At 43.7% G+C, this 20,700-nt stretch overlaps 2 protein-coding genes across 3 annotated transcripts in view; one reads left to right on the top strand and one right to left on the bottom strand.

Annotated features, from left to right (window-relative positions):
* The first annotated feature begins 2,178 nt into the window (after window positions 1–2,178).
* On the top strand, window positions 2,179–15,580 carry PPID (peptidylprolyl isomerase D). The gene is made up of 10 exons (XM_065904649.1): window positions 2,179–2,791; window positions 4,642–4,782; window positions 7,172–7,278; window positions 9,248–9,436; window positions 10,268–10,390; window positions 10,908–11,014; window positions 12,732–12,873; window positions 14,414–14,500; window positions 14,592–14,634; window positions 15,191–15,580. The coding sequence occupies exons 1-10, from the start codon at window positions 2,707–2,709 to the stop codon at window positions 15,277–15,279; spliced, it is 1,113 nt and encodes a 370-aa protein (XP_065760721.1). The 5' UTR covers window positions 2,179–2,706; the 3' UTR covers window positions 15,280–15,580.
* The window catches only part of ETFDH (electron transfer flavoprotein dehydrogenase), a 43,133-nt gene continuing 36,934 nt past the window's right edge, over window positions 14,502–20,700 (bottom strand). For both annotated transcript variants that reach the window (XM_065904647.1, XM_065904648.1), the window contains exons 10-13: window positions 20,451–20,619; window positions 18,324–18,506; window positions 17,833–18,054; window positions 14,502–16,301 (exon numbers count right to left, since the gene is read on the bottom strand). In XM_065904647.1, coding sequence (XP_065760719.1) covers window positions 16,138–16,301; window positions 17,833–18,054; window positions 18,324–18,506; window positions 20,451–20,619 — 738 coding nt within the window. In that variant the 3' untranslated portion in view covers window positions 14,502–16,137. The remainder of the gene's footprint in view (window positions 16,302–17,832; window positions 18,055–18,323; window positions 18,507–20,450; window positions 20,620–20,700) is intronic.

The raw sequence follows: 20,700 nt of genomic DNA, 5'->3' as shown, positions 1-20,700 counted from the left end.
GTCTGAAACTAAAACACCTAAATAACTTATTTAATCTGGATAAAAACATTAGAAAATACATATTATCTTAACTTATAGATAAGGAAACTAAGACACAGAGAGGCTAAGTAACTTTTCAAAAATCACAAGCTGCTATTAGAGGTTCAACCCTAAAAGTCTGACAGCCAAGTAGAAGTGCTTAGCTGTGCTGCCTAGTTAATGGTAATGATAATCAACCATAGTAACAGAAGATTATAGTGCATAAATGACTATTTTTGGAGTAAACTGAAAGCTAATACGTGAACTGTGAGCTTCCAGATGTTCAAGCTGGTTTTAGAAAAGGCAGAGGAACCAGAGATCAAATTGCCAATATCCGCTGGATCATCGGAAAAGCATGAGTTCCAGAAAAACATCTATTTCGGCTTTATTGACTATGCCAAAACCTTTGACTGTGTGGATCACAAATAAACTGTGGAAAATTCTGAAAGAGATGGGAATACCAGACCACTTGACCCACGTCTTGAGAAACCTATATGCAGGTCAGGAAGCAACAGTTAGAACTGGACATGGAACAATAGACTGGTTCCAAATAGGAAAAGGAGTACGTCAAGGCTGTATATTGTCACCCTGCTTATTTAACTTATATGCAGATTACATCATGAGAAACGCTGGGCTGGAAGAAGCACAAGTTGGAAATCAAGATTGCCAGCAGAAATATCAATAACTTCAGATATGCAGATGACACCACCCTTATGGCAGAAAGTGAAGAGGAACTCAAAAGCCTCTTGATGAAAGTGAAAGAGGAGAGTGAAAAAGTTGGCTTAAAGCTCAACATTCAGAAAACTAAGATCATGGCATTCAGTCCCATCACTTCATGGGAAATAGATGGGGAGACAGCAGAAGCAGTGTCAGATTTTATTTTTTTGGGCTCCAAAATCACTGCAGATGGTGACTGCAGCCATGAAATTAAAAGACACTTACTCCTTGGAAGGAAAGTTATGACCAACCTAGATAGCATATTAGAAAGCAGAGACATTACTTTGTCAACAAAGGTCCGTCTGGTCAAGGCTATGGTTTTTCCAGTGGTCATGTATGGATGTGAGAATTGGATTGTGAAGAAAGTTGAGCGCTGAAAATTTGATGCTTTTGAAGTGTGGTGTTGGCGAAGACTCTTCAGAGTCCCTTGGACTGTAAGGAGATCCAACCAGTCCATCCTAAAGATCAGTCCTGGGTGTTCACTGGAAGGACTGACGCTGAAGCTGAAACTTAAGTACTTTGGCTACCTCATGTGAAGAGTTGGCTCATTGGAAAAGACCCCGATGCTGGGAAGGATTGGGGGCAGGAGGAGAAGGGAATGACAGAGGATGAGATGGCTGGATGGCATCACCGACTGGATGGACATGAGTTTGAGTAAACTCCGGGAGTTGGTGATGGACAGGGAGGCCTGGTGTGCTGCGATTCATGGGGTCGCAAAGAGTCGAACACAACTGAGCGACTGAACTGAACTGAAAAGCTGATTTTAGGCTCGTAGACCAGAATAAAAATTTTTAATCATTTGATATGTGAGAAAGTCTAAGCTACCAATTTGTAGTTCTGAAATGAGACTAGGTTAAGGAATAATTTATTTTGACTCATCAAGCAGCCCAGAGGTTATGTGCTAAATTCTTTTGGATCTTCAGGGAACCACAACGGATAAACACCACGAAACCGAAGGCCATCAATGCATAAAATAGTAACATTTTACATTAGCTTTAATGTGCTGGAATTTGAAAGGATCAGCATGAGGAACTGATACAGGAACTCTTCTCACATTGTACATAAAGGCATATGAAAATGAAATTTCTTGACATTTTCATATAAACACTCTCAGGGCCTGACACTGTGATAAGTGTTGAAGTTAGAAAAAAGAACACAAAATTCTTGTCTTCATGGAGTTTAACTCTAACGGGAGAAGACAGATGAATAGGTCAGTAAACAATTAGAATATTATGAAGTGGTAAGGACCACAGCACCACTCTTCTTCAGAATTAAGCTTTATCAAGAAGTGAGTGTGAGGTCATGCAGCGAAATCAGAAGCTTGAATACAGCCCACCCCGCCCAGGGAAAGCGGGCGATCTACAAGGCAGCTGAGTCAGGAATCTTCGGCCCGGCCTCCTGCCACCGTTCACGTGGCCAAGTAGGAGAATCGAATTACAGCACGGCCGCCACCGCACATGGATCAGTGACTCGCCGCCGCTAGCTGTGCCGCCAGGCGGGTGCTGAGGGCCACCGTCTCCACCCTCCGACGACCCCCGACGTGAACATTTCCAGCCCTGTTTCCCAAACAAACGGATTTTCAGACAGCCGGCCCCTCGCCGGAGAGCGGAGCCCCGAGGTGAAACGGGTTGACAGCCTGACAACGCTCTCCCGAAACACCAGCAACAGGATTAAAAACAACTGGGCCTGCAGCTTCAGTGGACGAGAAAAGAGGGGAAACCCGGGTCAGAAAGCGTAGAGCCGGCCGTGCTGGCTCAAACGCCAGCGGACTCCAAGGGCAGCGAAGCCGGAAGTCGAGCCGCGCCGCCGGAAGTTGAGAGGCGGTGCCGGAAAGTCGGCCGCGTCCTCGTCCCCAGCCGGAAGCGGCTCACGAGCGCCGCCGTTCTTCGCGAACCTTGTGACTTTAGGGTTCGAGCTTCACGGTGACCACGCGGTGTTACGAAGCGGTCGTACACGCGTCCTCAGGCTACAATGTCGCATCCATCCCCCCAGGCTAAGCCCTCCAACCCCAGTAACCCTCGCGTCTTCTTCGACGTGGACATCGGAGGGGAGCGAGGTGAGGAGGCGGGGCGCCCGGGGTCGGGGGTCCCTGAGGCTGAAACGCTGCTCGGGCAGGGGGCGGCTCTGAGGTGGGGACCGGCTGCCCACACTGGGACCTGGACTGGTCCAGGCCTCCGGGCTGCGTTGCGCCTGCGACCTTGTACCGGTGCCATGGGGCGTGGAGAAGTTTCTGGAAATTTCTGTTCGAGGAATGCTGGAACCTCTTGGGTTTACCTGTCCCGACTTGGCCGCACCTGCCCGCCACCTAGCACCGTGAAGTTAGCACAAAACGAGGTGATTTTATGTTTGTAGGGCGAAAACCTGTTTAGAAAACCCCTGGTTAAGCGTCTGGTGGGCTTCCGTCACCCTGTGTCTTTTGCCACGTGATGTATGTCAGCAGTTGCCATGTTATCTATAAATTAAAGCGACTTTCCCGTGTTTTTCTTTTTTACTACTGATTCTTAAGTTAGGGATCCATTCAGATTGGTGGACATTTCCTCCGTTTTGGCATGGGGAAAATGAGATCTGTGTGGCGGTGTGGTTGCCTAGGCTACAGTAGCAGCTTGGAGGCGCCGCAGGTCTTGTGAATTAGCACGTTGCTTTGTAGCTTAATTGCTTGTATTCTGGAACACGTTACAACTGCTTTAAAGGAAAAAACTGAGGCCTTAAGCCTGGGACAGAGTGTATCAGCTCTGTTCAAAGAGATGAGGAAGGAGTCAAGGTATTTAGGAGTTTTTGCAACAAAGACAGGTGGGCGGAACATCAAAAAAAGATTACTGTTAATTAAAGAAAACCAGCTATCTAAAGTTAAGGAATTTAGGGCTTTTCTCTGTATGGGAAGATGTAAGAATCTGGGCTCAGTGAAATCATTCATTTGATGTGCATCTCAGCTCTCTGGGGCCAGTATCCCGTGTTTTCTCATCCTTAGTCTCCTCAGGGTGCACTGTTCATGGCGGCTGCAGCAACTGACTACTAGGTGGGCAGCCTGTTTGTCTCCATACTGAGTTCCCTCAGGGCTCTTCGGCAGCGTCGGGTCAGCATAATATGATGGCTTAATGGCTGCAACATTCTTTGTTTACTGAGAAGGCAGGCAAACACACACACAGACTAAGGTGTGCATTCATTTTGTTTTGAAATTTAGTGCTAAGTTTATTGCCTGCATTAGGAATTATCTAGAATGGCAACTTTTTCAGGTTTTGCTGCAGAGGCAGCACTAGGCAGGTTGCATAGAGCACAGAGACTACAGCTATACCTAAACCTTGGCCAGCCTGACCACTCAGAGGATATTTCATTTTCTTCTATTGGTCATTTGGTGATTTAAAATTTTGCGCACATGTCAGAGAAAATTAATCAAGTGATGGGGCCCTTTGTTGTTCAGTCACTGAGTCGTGTCTGACTCTGTGACCCCATGACATGCCCGGCTTCCCTGTCCTTCACTATCTCCCAGAGTTTGCTCAAACTCATGCCCATTGAGTCAGTGAACCCTGAATATTCAGTGGAAGGACTGATGCTGAAGATCCAATACTTTGGCCACCTGGTGTGAAGAGCCGATTCATTGGAAAAGACTCTGATCCTGGGAAAGATTGAGGGCAGGAGGAGAAGGGGGAGACAGAGGATGATGGTGTCCTTATATGCTGTTAATCTTCTGGCTACTGTGTTTATGATCCTTTGTTAGATGTAGTAAAGTTGTTGTTTTAAAGTCATCTGGATACATGATATTCAATTCAGGTAGACTAAATTAGAATATCAGAAAAATGACCAAAAAAGAGAACCTGGTATTTTTCAGTCACCATAATTTTGCAATTCTTCTATCATGTGCTTATTTAGTTGTTTTGCACACTGACACAATTTTATTTTTTCTTTTAGTTGGTCGAATTGTCTTAGAATTGTTTGCAGATATTGTACCCAAAACTGCAGAAAATTTTCGTGCATTGTGTACAGGAGAAAAAGGCATTGGACCCACCACTGGGAAACCTCTCCATTTCAAAGGATGTCCTTTCCATAGAAGTATGTATACATTTTGTGAATTTGATTCTTCTTAGAGGTAATTGAGTCCTGTTCCTTAGGGAGTTAGGGAAGAAAACACTAAGTAGAGGGTGAGAGTTAAAACTTACTGTTAGTTTCCAAAAGGATGCTTTAACATCTGAGACTGTAGGTCAGTTTCATAGATGTTGGGCTGTGAAAGGTGGAAGTAATTCTGGGAGGGTCCTAAGGTTTATTTATTGAGAAATGGGTTACCCTTGCTTCACCAGGATGTGGCCATGATAAACAAATAGAGCTTGGGTAGCTTCACTGCCTAGTGACAAAAAGTTATGTCTACTTTTTGGGCAGGATTGCTTGGGAAGACTGCTGCTGACTTAAAGATTCCATGTCTTGGATCCCTGGTGTGACATGTGATGAAGAGGTGACCTTTCACCCTGTGTTGTCACACTTCTGTTTAGCAAAAACAAAATCATCATTTGCTGGTACTCCCCATGGAGTAGCTCCATATTTGAGGAACTGCATCTTCTCACCATTTTGTCCTCAGCATCTAGTATCGTTACTGAGTAGGCACTCAGTATTTATTTAATGAATAAACAAATAAGTTAATTGGCAGTTATATAAGTATTTAAATAAACTTGATTAAGAAAAAATTAACATTGATTTTAGATTACTTAAGCTGTTGATTTACTTTCATGTTTAATAAAATACCAAAATACAAGCCATGTGTGTTTGTGCTTAGTCAGATTCAACTCTGCGACCCCGTGGACTGTGGCCCACTAGACTCCTCTGTCCATGGACTATTTCAAGCAAGAATACTGGAGTGGGTTGCCATTTCCTTCTCCAGGGGATCTTTCCAACCCAGGAATTGAACCTGTGTCTCCTGTGTCTCCTTCTTGGCAGGTGGATTCTTTACCACTAGCACCACTTGGGAAGCCCCAGATATAAACATTACCAGGGAGATATTGCAGGTTTGGTTCCAGACTACTGCAATAAAGTGACTGTTGTAATGGAACAAGTTACAAAGTTCTGGTTTCCCAGTGCATATAAAAGTTATGTGTAAAAAAAAAAAAAAAAAGTTATGTGTGCAGGATACTATAGTCTATTAAAGTACATAAAGTAGCATTGTATCTGGAGAAAAATATATATCTTAATCTAAATACTTTATTGCTAAAAACAATGCCAGAACAGTTATAGTAGTAACATCAAAAATCACTGGTCCCAGATCACTGTAGTAAATAATAATGAAAAAGTTGGAAATAGTGTAAGAACTACCAGAATGTGACACAGAGACACAAGGTGAGCACATGCTGTTGGAAAAATGGCTCTGATAGACTTGATGCAGAATTGCTACAAACTTCAAGTTGGAAAAAAAAAACCCCACAGTATCTGCAAAACGCAGTAAATCAAGGAGTTGCCTGTATTCTAATAAAGTGTTTGTGGAGAAGAGTTAACATTGCAGACCTGAGACTGCTGTCCATCAAGTCTGCTTGCAAGGGTGGAATTGCCTGAAGTCAGAGCACTTAACCATTCTCTGAATCGTAACATGGCTTAGTCTGCCGAGTCTGTACGGTTTGATTTATGCTGAACAATTGCTTTCCTTTGGAGGATGTGGTGGAATTTTGGTATCTGCTAGACAGTAGATACCATGATCTGCTAGACAGAAGATACCAGGTATCTTCATGATCAGCCTCTGTAGAAACCTTGGTGGGTGCTGAGTTTCTCAAGGGCTTTCCTGGGGAGCAACATTGTACACGTGTTGCTGCATTTTCTTTGCTGGGGGAAGAAGGCACCCTGTGACCTTTCACATAAGGAGGGAGCATAAGGAAACACATGGATTCTTCCAGGTTCTGACTTACCTTTTTCCTTTATCGTCCAGCTGTGTCTCCTTACTACATTAGTGTCATACAAGCAGATACAGAGTTCTGGGGAATCTGAATGTGGTGGCAGTGTTAAGTAATAACCTTTGCAGAAGTAATTCCAATACAGTGTAACAAGCCTCTTGGGAATAATTGGTTTATTCAGTAGGCATTTTTGAGTTAACCATTATGTGCCCAGCCATGCACATGGTTACCACGGAACCAAAACGGTGTTGCTGTTCTTAATTGTTTGCTAGAAGAGACAGATTGTTATGATCCATATTATAAAAGAAAGGTAAACTCAAGGTACTATGGGAGAAAAATTAGTAGATCCAGTCTTGAGGTTTGACAGTGTTGTAGGGGAGGTGCCATACGAACTAATTCTCTGAGTGTTAATGGGGATTTGGATTGGGAAAAGCCTTTTTAAGAGTCTGGAGTTGTGCATATAGGTGGGGAGGGCAGGAGAGAAGTTGTCTTTATTGTCACACATTCATTAGTTAACACTGCTGTAGTCATCTGTGCTGTAGTTTCTAATGCTGATTTTCCTTTTTTTTTAGTTATTAAGAAATTTATGATTCAGGGTGGAGACTTCTCAAATCAGAATGGGACAGGTGGAGAAAGCATTTATGGTGAAAAATTTGAAGATGAAAATTTCCATTATAAGGTAAAGTAGACAAAAATGTGTGTTGCTAATAATAAAGGTTGTCATGTGTCGGATTGTCAAATTAGGATAAATGCCCCAGATGTGCTTAGATCTCCTTTATTTGTGAAAGGTATCATATTTGTAAATATACATCTTTAATATGAAAAGAAACTCATCCAGCAATGATTTTATTAGCAAAAATACAACAGCTATTTCAGTGTGATCCAGGTTTATACACTGCGGTAAAGCCAATGAGTTTTCATGGGTGGCCAGCATATGGCAAAATTGTTTCCAGGAAAAATGTTCCCATTAGAGGGATGGTAGGTTGTGCATCTTTATGCCTAAATTTGAAGAGCAGCAAAACCATGGCTAATGTCTGGGGTGTCAGGGCATTTGCAGACTAGCGGATCTGGTTAATGTCCAGGCTCCTAAGGGACCTTAGTGACGCCTGTGCCTGCTTAATTTCAGTGACCCTGGGGTCCCCATCAGGGTGTGTGGTATCAATTCAATTATGACAGTGGACGTGTAAGAGCAAAAGTAAACATGTGTTTTTGGAAATGGGGAACAGGAGCAAGGTGATTAGGATCATTTGAGAATAAATGTCGTCATTGTTTTAAGCAGTTTATTCCTGCAGCTAATACAGTCCCTGGCACCAAAGAGTTGATAAAAAGGAAAGACCTTCATGATAAGGAATAAAATCTTGCCAAAAAGGCAAGATTAAAACACATAGGATGACTGGAGAATAATGTAATAATATGCAAGTAAATGCTAAGTTGACCAAGACCTGTGTATACTATAGGAGAAAGGTGTGACTCCTATGGTCTGGATCACTAGGGAAGACATCAAGGGGAACGGGTGCATGAACTAGGCAGACTGGACCTCGCCAGGTGGCTGAGATTTGGTTAGAAGGAACTAAAATACAGATGCCTTTGAGGGAGGGATATGAGTGAGGAAGGAAGAAGGCATGAGGAGGCTGAGGAAATAAAGTTAATATTTAATATTGTGGGGAAAGCACCAGACTTTGGAAGGGAGAAAGTACCAGAAAGATGGAAACTCAGATTATGTGATGGAAAAGTTGAGCAAAAGAAAGGGGGTGGACTTCCCTGGTGGCGCAGTGGATAGGAATCCGCCTGCCAATGCAGGAGACCCAAGTTTGATCCATGATGCGGGAAGATCCCACACAGAGTGAGGAAACCCACACGCCACAACTGCTGAGCCCGTGTGCTGCAACCAGTGAAGCCTGTGCGCCTAGAGCCTGTGCTCTGCCCTAAGAGAAGCCACCACCATGAGGGGCCTGAGCACCGCAACAGAATCGGCCCCACTCACCGCAGCTAGAGAAAACCTGCTCAAGAGCTACAAAGACCCAGTGCAACCGGAAACCAAAGTAACATCTTAGAAAAAGGGGCTGTTGCGTGGACGCATGGTTCTTTGGCACACTGGGTGGTCTTGAAAGCTGGATTAGATTTGGGTTTAGGGGTAAAAGGCATTTCAGGTGGGAGGGCTAACATGAGTGTCACACGGGTGGAAAGTAGGAAAGGACCTAACTTTTCTGACGTGTGAAGAGAGAATCATCATGTAGGCCCGAAAGTGGGGACACTGTTGAGGGCCTTTCAGAAAAAAAATGCCTCAGTCATAAGACAGGGTGAAGCAGAATTACTAGATTTCCCTCCTGTGGCATTGCCATCTTAATGATGAAGTCCAAGCATGTTCTCAGTATGATCAATTTAGGAGTACCACCCCTGCTCCCACTGTTGTTTCTGTTACCTTAATTTGGTTTCATAAGCTCTCCTTAAAGTTTAAAAAGTGGTTAAGTGCTCTCATGTTTTGTGAATTAAAGTCGCACTTGATAACGAAGTAAATCCCTCTACATTATGTGCTCTCAGTGGTTTTCCAGCGCCCCCCTCACCCCCTCACCCACACTTTTCTGTGAATGGTTGGTAGAGTGGAGCGGGAACTCTCATCGTGGTTTTTTTATGGTTTATTCCCGCAGCATGACAGGGAGGGATTGCTGAGCATGGCCAACGCGGGCAGCAACACCAACGGCTCCCAGTTCTTCATCACCACCGTTCCAACTCCGCACTTGGATGGGAAGCACGTAGTGTTTGGCCAAGTGATTAAAGGAATGGGTGTGGCAAAGATTCTAGAAAATGTGGAGGTGAAAGGTGAAAAACCTGCCAAAGTGAGTAACGGGATGGTAATATTATCTTAGCTGCTGGATTAGAGAAGGGTGAGTAAAAGGGTGATTGTTAGCTGAAAAATGTCCAGAAGGCTTTTGTTCTAGAAGTCTGCACCTGCCACTTTTTTTTTTTTGAAGCTGTTTTCTACTGTGGGAAAGATGAGGGCAGTTTGAAAAGAGACTTTTATTATTTCCACTTCAGTCTTGCTGATTTTAATAACCGAAGTCTCCTACGCCTGTAGAATTTGGAGTCGGTGTGTGTACGCGTGCAGAGTACAGAGAGCAGGAAACCCGGGGTCCTTGGGTCTCCTCTCTGCCATGTAACTTGTGGTCTAGCCTTGCTCTTGTGATTTAACTTCCTTGGCCTGACTTCTCATCCTGTATAAATCACATAAGGGTTTGGACTAGATCCTGTCACTCCAAAGAGCCTTGTGTTCTACATGTCTGTGGATCAACACGGCCATCACAGACGCCCTGCATGCACAGGGCTGGGGGTGGAAACTGGAGAGTCGGGCCTGCGGGAGGTGTGCTGTCAGTGTGCGAAGGAGAGTCCGTGGGAAGCACGGGCCACACCTCAGGAACGGGAACCTGTCCCCTCCCTCTGTACACGAGTTACTGGCTGCAGCGAGTGCTTCCGTGGCGTAGGGACGCTGCTGCGCTCCTGGCGGCGTGTAGAGCGCGTTACTGCGGTCGCAGCAGGCGCGCCGGCCAGGAAGCCGCGTAGGCAGTGTTGCACACGACCTGCAGCTGTAATGTAGAGCTTTTAAACCCAGACCTTTAAAAATCACCATTAATGTAGTAGTGCGCTTCTACAATTGAGGGTTATTTTTACAGTTGTGCGTTATTGCAGAATGCGGAGAACTGAAAGAAGGGGATGATTGGGGAATATTCCCAAAGGATGGATCTGGTGACAGTCACCCAGATTTCCCCGAGGATGCAGATGTGGATTTAAAAGATGTGAGTAATTTCAGATTTTGGACTTTCCTGGTGGCTCAGATGGTAAAGAATCTGCCTGCAATGTAGGAGACTGGGGTTGGTTACCTGGGTTGGGAAGATCCCCTGGAGAAGGGCATGGCAACCCACTCCAGTATTCTTGCCTGGAGAATCCCATGGACAGAGGAGCTTGGTTGGCTACAGTTCATGGAGTCTCAAAGAGTCAGACACGACTGAGCAGCTAACAAACACTTTCAGATTGGCCAAACTAATTAAACTGCTAAAAAAAATTTACTACTAAAATTTTTTAAATTTTACTTACTTATTGGCCATGCTGTGTGGAATGGGACATCCTCACTTCCCCACCAGGAGTGGAACCATGCCTCCTGCAGTGGAAGCGCAGAGTCCTGACCACCACTAGGGAATTCCCAGTGCTAACATTTTGAGTTTTTTTGGTCAATCTGTCTTAAAGATAAGAGCTTAGCACTAAACTGCATTATATACTCAAACCCCACATATTTGTATTCTTTCTTTTTTACAGGTAGATAAAATTTTGTTAATATCAGAAGACTTAAAAAACATTGGAAATACGTTTTTCAAATCCCAGAAGTGGGAGATGGCCGTTAAAAAATACACAAAAGTTTTAAGGTAATAAAACATTTTTAATAAATAGCATTTAAGAACTTGTAAATTGAATTACAAAGTGAAATTCAAGAGCTGCTTTTTGTATTTTTGGCCTATTACTTGCAGAGTAACCAGGTATATTGAAATTTTAGTTCCATATTTTTAGTTGCCTACAGATTCTTAATTGAAAAATTTCAGAATATGGAAAAATTAAGAATAGTACATGAATATTCATGCACCTTTATCTGCATTCACCAATTTTTAACTTCTGCCACGTTTATTTTTGCACAGTCATTTTGAAAGGAAGTTGTAGATATCATAACAGTTTACCCCTCAATATTTTAGCAAGTACCAGTATTTTCCCCCAAAATGAAGACATTCTTCTATAGTTTTAATGCATAAAAACATCTCCCAAATATTGATACACTAACAACTATAGATACAATATGTAATCCATATGCAAATGTCCCCAGTTGTCTCAAAATTTTTTTTAACTCCAGTATCCATTGTATCATTTGTTTTTATGTCGCTAAGGCTTCTCTAATCTTTAATCCCCACTTTTTTTTAAGTCATTTCCATTTTGTGGGGTCTAAGCCAGTTGTCTTAGGTAATATCACCCATATGTGTTCATTGCTTCGTCCCGAGGAGGGTTAAATATTTTAACAAGGTTTGAGGTTAAATATTTTAGCAAGAGGATAGATGATGTGTCTGTATCCTTTGTGTATTGTGTCCTGAAGGCACGTGGCAGTTTGGCCTGGTTTGAGTTCTGGCGCTTGGTCAACGTGGTGTTAGTCATATGTCTCTATTATAAAAGTACCTTTACCTTTTTAATAAATAAGACGTCCTCTGTGCAGTGGTGCTGTGAGATTGTATGACTAAGTTTCTAGGCTTTCATCCACTGGTCTCAGCATCACTGAAGACCTTTGCCTGAATCAGTTACTACATTGAGGCTTGCAGAACTGTGATTTTCTGATTTTACCAGTCACTCTGCAGTCACTAGCTGTCATTCTTCTGTTTGAAAGGACTCCTTACCCTTTTTTTAGTATTGCTATCGATGTGTGGATTATTTATTTCAATTCAGCCTATCATACTGTTCGCATCATTCTTTCTGAGGCTGTGAGGTTTCAGATTTGCCCCTTGGCTGTCCCCGTCTGACACGTCCCTCTCCGTCTGGGAGCACTTGCCTGCTTTCTGCCACAAGTTGGTCCAGGCTCATCTTACATTTAACCTCATGTCCAGATCTGAATTTCTCTCAGGAGCCCAGATTCTTTTCATTGAGGGAGACTAGAAACTAGACTATAGGGACCAGGCATATGTATTGTTTCAGGGCCCCTTTCAGTTAGGAACTATGGTAAACAGCTGGGAATTACAGTGAAAGATGAGTCAGCAGTTACCACCACAGGTTTCCTCACCTTTCCCCCAGTCCAGTCCCTCTCCTGCAATGACAACCTTAGTTCCAAACCTATTTACATTGGAAAGCCGTTGATAAAAACCTTAATTTTATAAATAGAAAAGTGTTAATAGTATTTATAATCTTTAGGTTTGGGGATTGTTCTTAAGTTGGTGTCTTTGAACATTTTGGGGAAAAAAGTTGGAACAAAAATCTTCTAAAGAAAAGCATTAAGAATATTGATACTAGCATTGGTGAACTTTTATATCAACACTGACGAGTCATGAGTGAGTCAGAGGCAGAGTGTCTTAATGGGCTGTTGCTTGCTGCTTCTACGGGGCTGTTCTCCAGGTATGTGGAAGGCTCCAGAGCTGTTGCTGAGGACGCAGATGGGGCAAAGCTGCAGCCTGTCGCTTTGAGCTGCGTGCTGAATATTGGTGCTTGCAAACTGAAGATGTCTGATTGGCAGGGCGCAGTTGATAGCTGTTTGGAGGTGAGTCTGTTGATGTTCTTACATCTGAATATTTTGGATCTCAGTTCTTCCTCTCAAACCATTCATTTAGCTTATAACACGAAATCACTTAACTTCCATGAAGATACTGTCTTTCTCAGCTCATTTATTAACTATTGAGCACCTATTATGTGCCGGACATTGGAAGGTAAACCCAGGAATGATTAAGAATGTGGCTGTGGAGTCAGTCAGCAGACATGGTTTTTCTCTTAGACCATTGTCACTTTTTGATTTTGAGGAAGTTCTTAGAGTCTTAGTTTCTTTGTATTAAGTGGAAATACTCCTTTCCTCCTGGGATTGTTATGAAGACTGTGTTGTGTGTGTGAAGCATTTTAAGTGCAGTGTTGGGCACAGATTAAGCAGCTGATAGGCGCTTAAGTGTTTTGATTGAAAGACAGACCCTCCTGTCAAGGAATTTACTTGGTGGGAGAGGGAGTCAGTTTCAGTTTAGGGTTGTTAGGACTCTTCTGGGGGGGGTGAGTGCTGTTGGAACACACAGGAAGGTTGCCTGCCTTCACGGGGACGTCAGCAGTGCTGACGGAGAGAGCTGGAAAGTGGCCCTAGTCCCTCCTTGAGCACAGCAGTTAGGACAGTGTGTTTGAGCAAGTTTTCCAGATGAGAACATACATTTCAGAAAGACCCCCTCCAGTCATTTTTATGTATATTGCCCATTAATCGGTGTACACAGGTCAGCTATGCCCCAGCAAGTAGAAATGAAATGAGGTCCCAATTTATGGGGTAGGTGGAATAAGGTATGAAAGTATATTTAGAAGGGAGTAGGCAACAGAGGACAAGGTGATTCTTTACTCTGGATTGCTTTTTTGACCTTTGCGAGGCAAGTAATATACCCTTTTCAGTAAAATCTGAGTGTTGACCTTTAAAAAATGTTAGATAAATAAATATATTATTTTTAAAACGTTTGTTTGAGAGGAGAAGCCTATTAATTACTCATATTCCTGAAAAACCCTGGATGTCAGCTTAAATGAGTATATACAAATTTTTATTCAGAATATTTTTTCCTATCAGCTAGGGCCCAATCAGAAGATAGGTATTACATAGTAATTTCTGTAGAGGAAGTTTACTATAAAATAGATATAAGGGGGAATTGGAGTAATGGAGGTTGGCTAGTAAAGAGAACCCTGAATATGGCAACAGCAGATATAAATGTATTTATATGTGCATCTGTATGTATAACATAGGAGTGCCCACTCCCTCTGGGCTGGGCTGAGATCCAGAGTCCTTGCGGGGAGGGTGGCCTGGCCTCATTGGATGGCAGGGAGGTTGGGTGCTTGAGCTCGCCTGCAGGAGCCTGGACACAGGCTCCTCACCCACGTCCCCTTGGCGCCCTCTGCTGACCAAACAACGTGTCAGCAGGCAGAGAAGGCTCTCCGGGTCTAGCGCTGTTGTCACAAAGCAGTGAAGAATCGATTTGGAGCTGACAGGCAGTAAATTGAAATCTAGGATATATATTTAGTATTCAATGTTTGGATAAAAAAATACTAATTTTATAATTTTTTTGTAGGCCCTTGAAATAGACCCATCAAATACCAAAGCACTGTACCGTAGAGCCCAAGGATGGCAAGGATTAAAAGAATATGATCAAGCATTGGTAAAACTTTGTTCTAAATTTTAATTACAAAAAAAAGCAACCTTTCATGAATCATAATCTATTATTTCTTTTTTTTTCCTCCCAATTAAAGGCTGATCTTAAGAAAGCTCAGGAGATCGCACCAGAAGATAAAGGTAAGTCGGCAGTTTCTGGAGTGAAAGTCCTGAATGAGTCAGGGTCCCGCCCTCAGCTTGGTCTAGTCTGTGTCCAGAACACTCATCTGCACGAATCTGGACTATTTCCTTTACTGTCCTGTAATGCTAGATGAAGAAGCAGCATTAGAAGATAGTGTTTATGGCAGATTTAATGAATGCTTGGGACCACTCCTTAAGCTGAATGTGGACATATCCCAAATAGCTACTGGAGATGTTGTAGGAAAGTTTTGGAAAGCTGTGACAAAAATAAGCTGCTTTCCAAGTAAACCAATTACAGATAGTGATCATCAGTCTAGATAATGAAATATATCTTGAGTCTTTTGCTAAAATGAAACAGGGGAGGCACTTTAGAGCCACCTCTGATGGAAGGGAGAAGGCACTTCTAAATTATGCTCTGTTAATAGGGCTCAGTTACTCTTCAGAAGAGTTTTATCTTTTTGTTTTTTTTTTTTAAACCATACTAAAGCATCAGTTTGGTCAACCTAATTTTTTGGATGTTTTGAGAAATAACTCATACTCCATATTTATTTTGCAGCTATCCAGGCAGAATTGCTGAAAGTCAAGCAAAAGATAAAGGCACAGAAAGATAAAGAGAAGGCAGCTTATGCAAAAATGTTTGCTTGATGAGGAATTCAGTTTTGCTTCAGTGTGCGTTGATTGTATGAATGAGGAAGACAGTTTAACGGTTTGTCTGTTCAGTGTGATCCCTTTTGTGCTCCTTCTGATGCTTCGGTTCCCCGTTGTTTACAGTCCAGGAATATGGATAGGGACTTGCTCTTTAATACACCAGTGTTACAAACTACAGTGGCGTCGATTCCCTTTTCAGTGACTCTCTGCATTCATTATTCAAAGGATAATGGTGTCTCCAGCTTGTTTTTAAACTCCTAAAGACACATCATGTTTGAATAAACAGACAAAAGCTTGAGTCTGTGTATTGTTTTTCTCAGTTCTTTGATGGATCTCTCTGCAGTACAGGCTCGGGGCTGGCAGGCGTCTCTAAAGGGTCAGACATTACTGTCTGTCTCAGCTACTCAGTTCTGCACTTGCTCAGAAGCAGCCACTGACAGCATGTAAACCAGGAGGTGTTGCTGGGCTCCATAACACTGTAAGAGTGGTGGGCTGGATGCCAGCCTCTGGTCTACAACTTAATACACACTTTACGTGAAATGTTGAACTTGACGAGTCAAATGTACATTACAGGCTGATGGTGTGTCTTGCTTTCGGTGCTGAATCTTGGAAGAACTGGAGAAGTAAATAGATGCTTCAGCACTTAACAAAGTTTTATTTAAGAGAAATAGTCATAATCTTTATGGGACAATTTAGTATAAAATGATTTCACTGGTAATTATTTTTTGAATACTGATCACTAATATATTGTAATATTATCACTAATATATTGTAAGATATTTTGACACCTGTGAACTTCCAAGTATTGGAAGTTAGTTTGCCGTCTGTTTTATAGACCCTGAAGCCAGCTGCAGTTTACATTCCATTGTATGCAGGGCCTCCACCACCTTCGGGTACCACCCAGTTAATGTTCTGACTTGGATCCTTAATATCACATGTTTTACAGTGCACACAGTTCTGAGCATTTATCTGTAGCCGAAATCCATCACCTTGTTCCACAGGGACAAATTCATAAACTCCTGTGAGGAAAAACAGACATGGTGCAGTAGCTAACTTCAAAGTAGAAGCCGAGGTCCTGGAGAAAGTAGCCAGAGAAACCCACCAGGTTTGCTGACGGGATATTTACCCACAGAGAAGATTACAAAGGTCTGGGTGTATGCATCTGCTGTTGGTTTAAATCAGATGTGATAAGAGCAGAAGGTGTGGCAGCACGTGGCTAGCTGGTGTAACTAACAAGGGAACTCTGCGTCAAGCAGTTTCTGAATGTGATGTTATATACAGGCCTGCACAGGAGATGCCACAATACGATGAAATAGTGCATCATGGGGGTTTTGTTTCCCGTGTATGTAGCAGTTACATTACAGTGTTACCATCTGAGCCTTTGGTCAGTCACAGTGGTAACATCAGAGATCAATGATCTCAACATCAAATATAGTGAGAAAGTGGAATTTTGCAAGAATTTCATGTGACCTGTGAAGTAAGCAAATGTTGGGAAAATGGCGCCAGTCAGCCTGTTCAATGCACGACTGCCACAGATCTTCAATTTTTAAAAAGCCCAACATCCACCAAGTGCAGTAAAATGAGATCTGCTCATGTGTATGTGGCTACGGCTGCAAAGATCAGCTCTTACCCTCAATTTACAAGCCAGTGAGATGACAGGGTTAGGAGCGAAAGTCAGAGACGGTCACAGCCCTGCCCCTGTCCAGTTACACTGGTTTTCACACACCTGAGTACTGTCTGTCTCACCGCCACTGGAGACCACCTCCTACTGTAATTCTGCTTGAGAGCTTAGCACTAAAAGATACAGTATTCATGATGGATTTACAGTCGGGAAGCATCTCCCTCGGCTGCATGTGGCCAAAATCTAGTATTTTACGATATCTACATACATACCGTATGTGTATATGTGCGTGCGTGTGTCAGCATACAAACCCGTCAATCCTAAAGGAAATCAACCCTGAACATGCACTGGAAAGACTGATGCTAAAGCTGAAGCTCCAATACTTTGGCTACCTGATGTGAAGAGCTGACTCACTGGAAAAAACCTTGATGCTGGCAGAAGGAGAAGAGGGTGGCAGAGATGGTTAGATAGCATCACTGACTGGGTGGACATGAACTTAAGCAAACTGGGAGATAGTGAAGGACAGAAGCCTGGTGTGCTGCAGTCAATGGGGTAACAGAGTCAGACACGACTTAGCAACTAAACACATGAGTATACACACATACATACGGGAGCAGCTGTGACAAAAATGACTTTTAAGTAGCATGAATATGGAGAGAGATGTTTGGTGCTTTTTCCCACAACCCTCACCTTGGGCTGAGGGTAAACGATTTTTCTGAGAAATGCCATCTAAGTTGGGCTTAAGAAATCCCTACTCTAAATTGCTAATGAGAGTAAGAAACGTAAGAATAATGGTTTTCGAAAGGAATCTAGATGTAGGAGCCATTTACAATTTCTAAGCAATAGGAGAAATTTCTTAAAATAACGGAAGCCTGCGTTTAACGTGTTAAAGCAGCTCCTTGGAGCACATGTGGAAATGAAGTACTAACCTGCGGGGCAGAATCGCTGCTCGGGCCCATCATATACGGACAGGTTTCTGTTTACAGGCACGCTGTCGTCTTTCAAGGTCAGATGTGCTGGCTGGTCGTGTTCATGGTTGGTACCGCTCAGAGCCACGGATGACAGAAGGTCAAAACTGATCTGCCCGTCTGGTTTTGGATACTCAATGGGTGTGCAGTCCTTGGCTGGCTTGAGCTGATCTGAGTCAGATCCTTCCAAAGTTTTGAGGAAGATTTTTAGTAAAAATAGAACTAATTTTAAAGCACTTCCTTAGACATTTAATAACTTGTAAATATTATACTGAAGAAGCAAGATTTTAGCCCCCTTACAACGATACCCTGTTCTCTTAACGACATTGAATTCATATCTCTCATATGGCAAGTTTAGAACAGTAAAGTAAGAAAACTCCCCTCCTTCCCACTGACTGGATCCCGTTCCTGAGTTAACGACTAACGCTCATGCTCATAGGGGCCAGAATTACCTTTATGTTTCAGAGTCCAGGGCTCCATCCCCCTGAATATCCAGTAGAAGATTCCAGTGTAAATCATCCCTCCGTACAAACCCAGGATGCTGTGGCAGGACGGTCGGATGTTCCTGACAGCATAGAGCTCTTTCCACACCCATGACTTCTTCAAATTGTCCTCGTACTCAGTTACATCAAGCCCTTTTTATTACAAAACAAAACAAAACAAAAAACATGAAATACTGTGTTAAATTGCCTCAAGGAGTCTTAACTGTCAAGGTACTTAGCTACCAAAATAAGGGATGTATCTTATGTAATTACAAAAAGCAGGTGGTCATGTAAGACTACACTTGAAGAATCTTTTATGCATAAATGTTGACATCATCCAAAAAGATAGCTATTTGATGTGTTAACAGGCAAGGCAGTAAGGCCAAACTGGTAGCGTGGGAAATAAGTTTCAAAATTCAGTGAACCTGAAAAAGAAGCTAAGAGAGCTTATGCTACTTATGAAAGTGAGAAATTTCAGAACTGATCAGTGAAACCCTTCTACCTGCTATGGGTTGCACTGTACCCACCCACAAAGGTATTTTGATGTCATAACCCTGAGCTGTCTCAGACTGGGTCACGCTGGGTTGTCTCAGATGGAGTCAGAATAGGGTCACTGCTGGTGTAATGAGTTAAAATGAGGTTATACTGGAGTGGACTGGGCCCTCAGTCCAATGACTGGTATTTTAAGCAGATGACACACAGAGAAGACTTCAGGGGAAGCCAGGGCAGAGGCTGGAGTTGCTGTGCCAGGAGCCAAGAACGCCAGGGGCTCCCGGCAGCTGGAAACCAACATGGAGACGAGTGGTCCTGCCAACACCTTCACTTCGAGTTGCTGGCGTGGGGAACCCAGAATAAGCAAGTCGCCCAGTCTGTGGTGCGTTGTTGTGACAGCCCTAGGAAATGACAGTGCGGGACAACGCCTACAGCTCGGGGCTTGCGTTTAACCTCTAACAGATGTCTTCCTTCTGGCTACCTGCTGTGAGCTCGGCGGTGAGCAGCCCCACTGCTCCTCCACCTGGGCTCCTCCACCTGCTCACTCCACCCTTCCGGTGAGGAACCCCGGGTGCAGTGAGAGCACCCTGGGGACACACCCTTGGTGAGGATCAGTCCCCTGCAGCTCCTCCCCCTGCCCCTGCCCAGGCCTCCACATCTCCAGGACGCCTGAAGGTACAACCTACTTGGGCAAGCATCAAGTTACCGGACTCTGTGGAGTACGTAAATCAAGTACTGAGTTGCTACTGCTGTTTGTGGTTCACAGGGAATGGAGCCCCTGCTCTTGAGTTTCCACCCAGAAGGCAGGAGATAAAGTTGATCAATTCCGCCAAAAGGTGGAAAATACCATATGGAAAGAGGGGCTGGGTCTGGGAGTGTGTGTGTGAATACATATGTGTATGTGTAGATACGTGTGTACATATGTGTGTGTGCTGCAGATTCACTGATCAACATGGAGCCACTAAAGAGATCTGAGCAGAGGTGCAGGGAACTCAGGGGTGCCTGGCGCTCCCAGGACCTGGAGAGTGAAAGGAGGTGATGGCAGAGGGTGGGGCAGGTCCCGCTGTTCTTGGGGAAGAGATGAGACTGCCTGAGAAGAGGCTGTCCTCGGATGAAGGGTCTCCTGAGGGGTCCTTGGGCCAGGCCTGTGGAGCCTGCAGCCATGACCCCTCTGCCTGCCCAGGAGTGAACATCTAGGGGTGCTGCCGTGTGTGTGATGTGATGTGGGGCCCTCATGCTGATCGTGCTACTGGCGAGGGTCTCTCTGGGCGTGTGTGTGTGGGGGGCCCTCATGCTGACGGTGTTCCTGGGGCCAGGACACTGCGGGCACTGCTCCGCTTTCCACGTTCATAAACGAGAAGGTGGCCGGAAAAACCTCGCTCGCGGTGCGTGGGCCACAGGCTTCTTTGCCCAGCACGCATCTTAGCGCTTTGTGTAAAGGACAGACACAGTGGGCATCTTCCAGTATCCAGTGAAATAAACATGAAGACCAAGACTCTTAATTGTATTTATTGTCCTCCTCTATCTGCACTCTGAGTGTATGTTTCAATAGCTTCTTTCTAAATGTCCTTGTGAAGAAACTGAGAATACATAGGAAGTTCTTACCTATTGTCTTTGATTGGAGATTTTCATTAGTTAGTTGATTAAAAATAGATTCTGCTGCCAGAATACCACTTTTCATTGCTGTGTGAGTGCCTTTGATCTTGGGAACATTCATGAAACCAGGGCTACAACCAATAAGTAAACCCCCAGGGAAGGTGAGCTTTGGTATAGACTGAGGAAAGAAAGAAAGCGCATTTGTTAGTTCAGATTCAACCAACACTCTAAAACTAAATGCTCCACACTATAGCCTCTT

The sequence above is a fragment of the Muntiacus reevesi genome, chromosome 13 (assembly GCF_963930625.1).
Source record: "Muntiacus reevesi chromosome 13, mMunRee1.1, whole genome shotgun sequence".
Classification (NCBI taxonomy): Eukaryota; Metazoa; Chordata; class Mammalia; order Artiodactyla; family Cervidae; genus Muntiacus; species Muntiacus reevesi.
Note: the sequence above shows the minus strand (reverse complement) of the source record. Positions and strands in the feature narration are given on the sequence as shown.

What these genes read in the sequence shown, in the direction of transcription:
- PPID (XM_065904649.1), top strand. Translation starts at nt 2,707, where the DNA reads ATGTCGCATCCATCCCCCCAGGCTAAGCCCTCCAACCCCAGTAACCCT. An exon ending in CAGATGTGGATTTAAAAGAT is followed by an intron (nt 10,391 to 10,907) that starts GTGAGTAATTTC and finishes TCTTTTTTACAG; the next exon opens with GTAGATAAAATTTTGTTAAT. An exon ending in GATCGCACCAGAAGATAAAG is followed by an intron (nt 14,635 to 15,190) that starts GTAAGTCGGCAG and finishes TTTATTTTGCAG; the next exon opens with CTATCCAGGCAGAATTGCTG.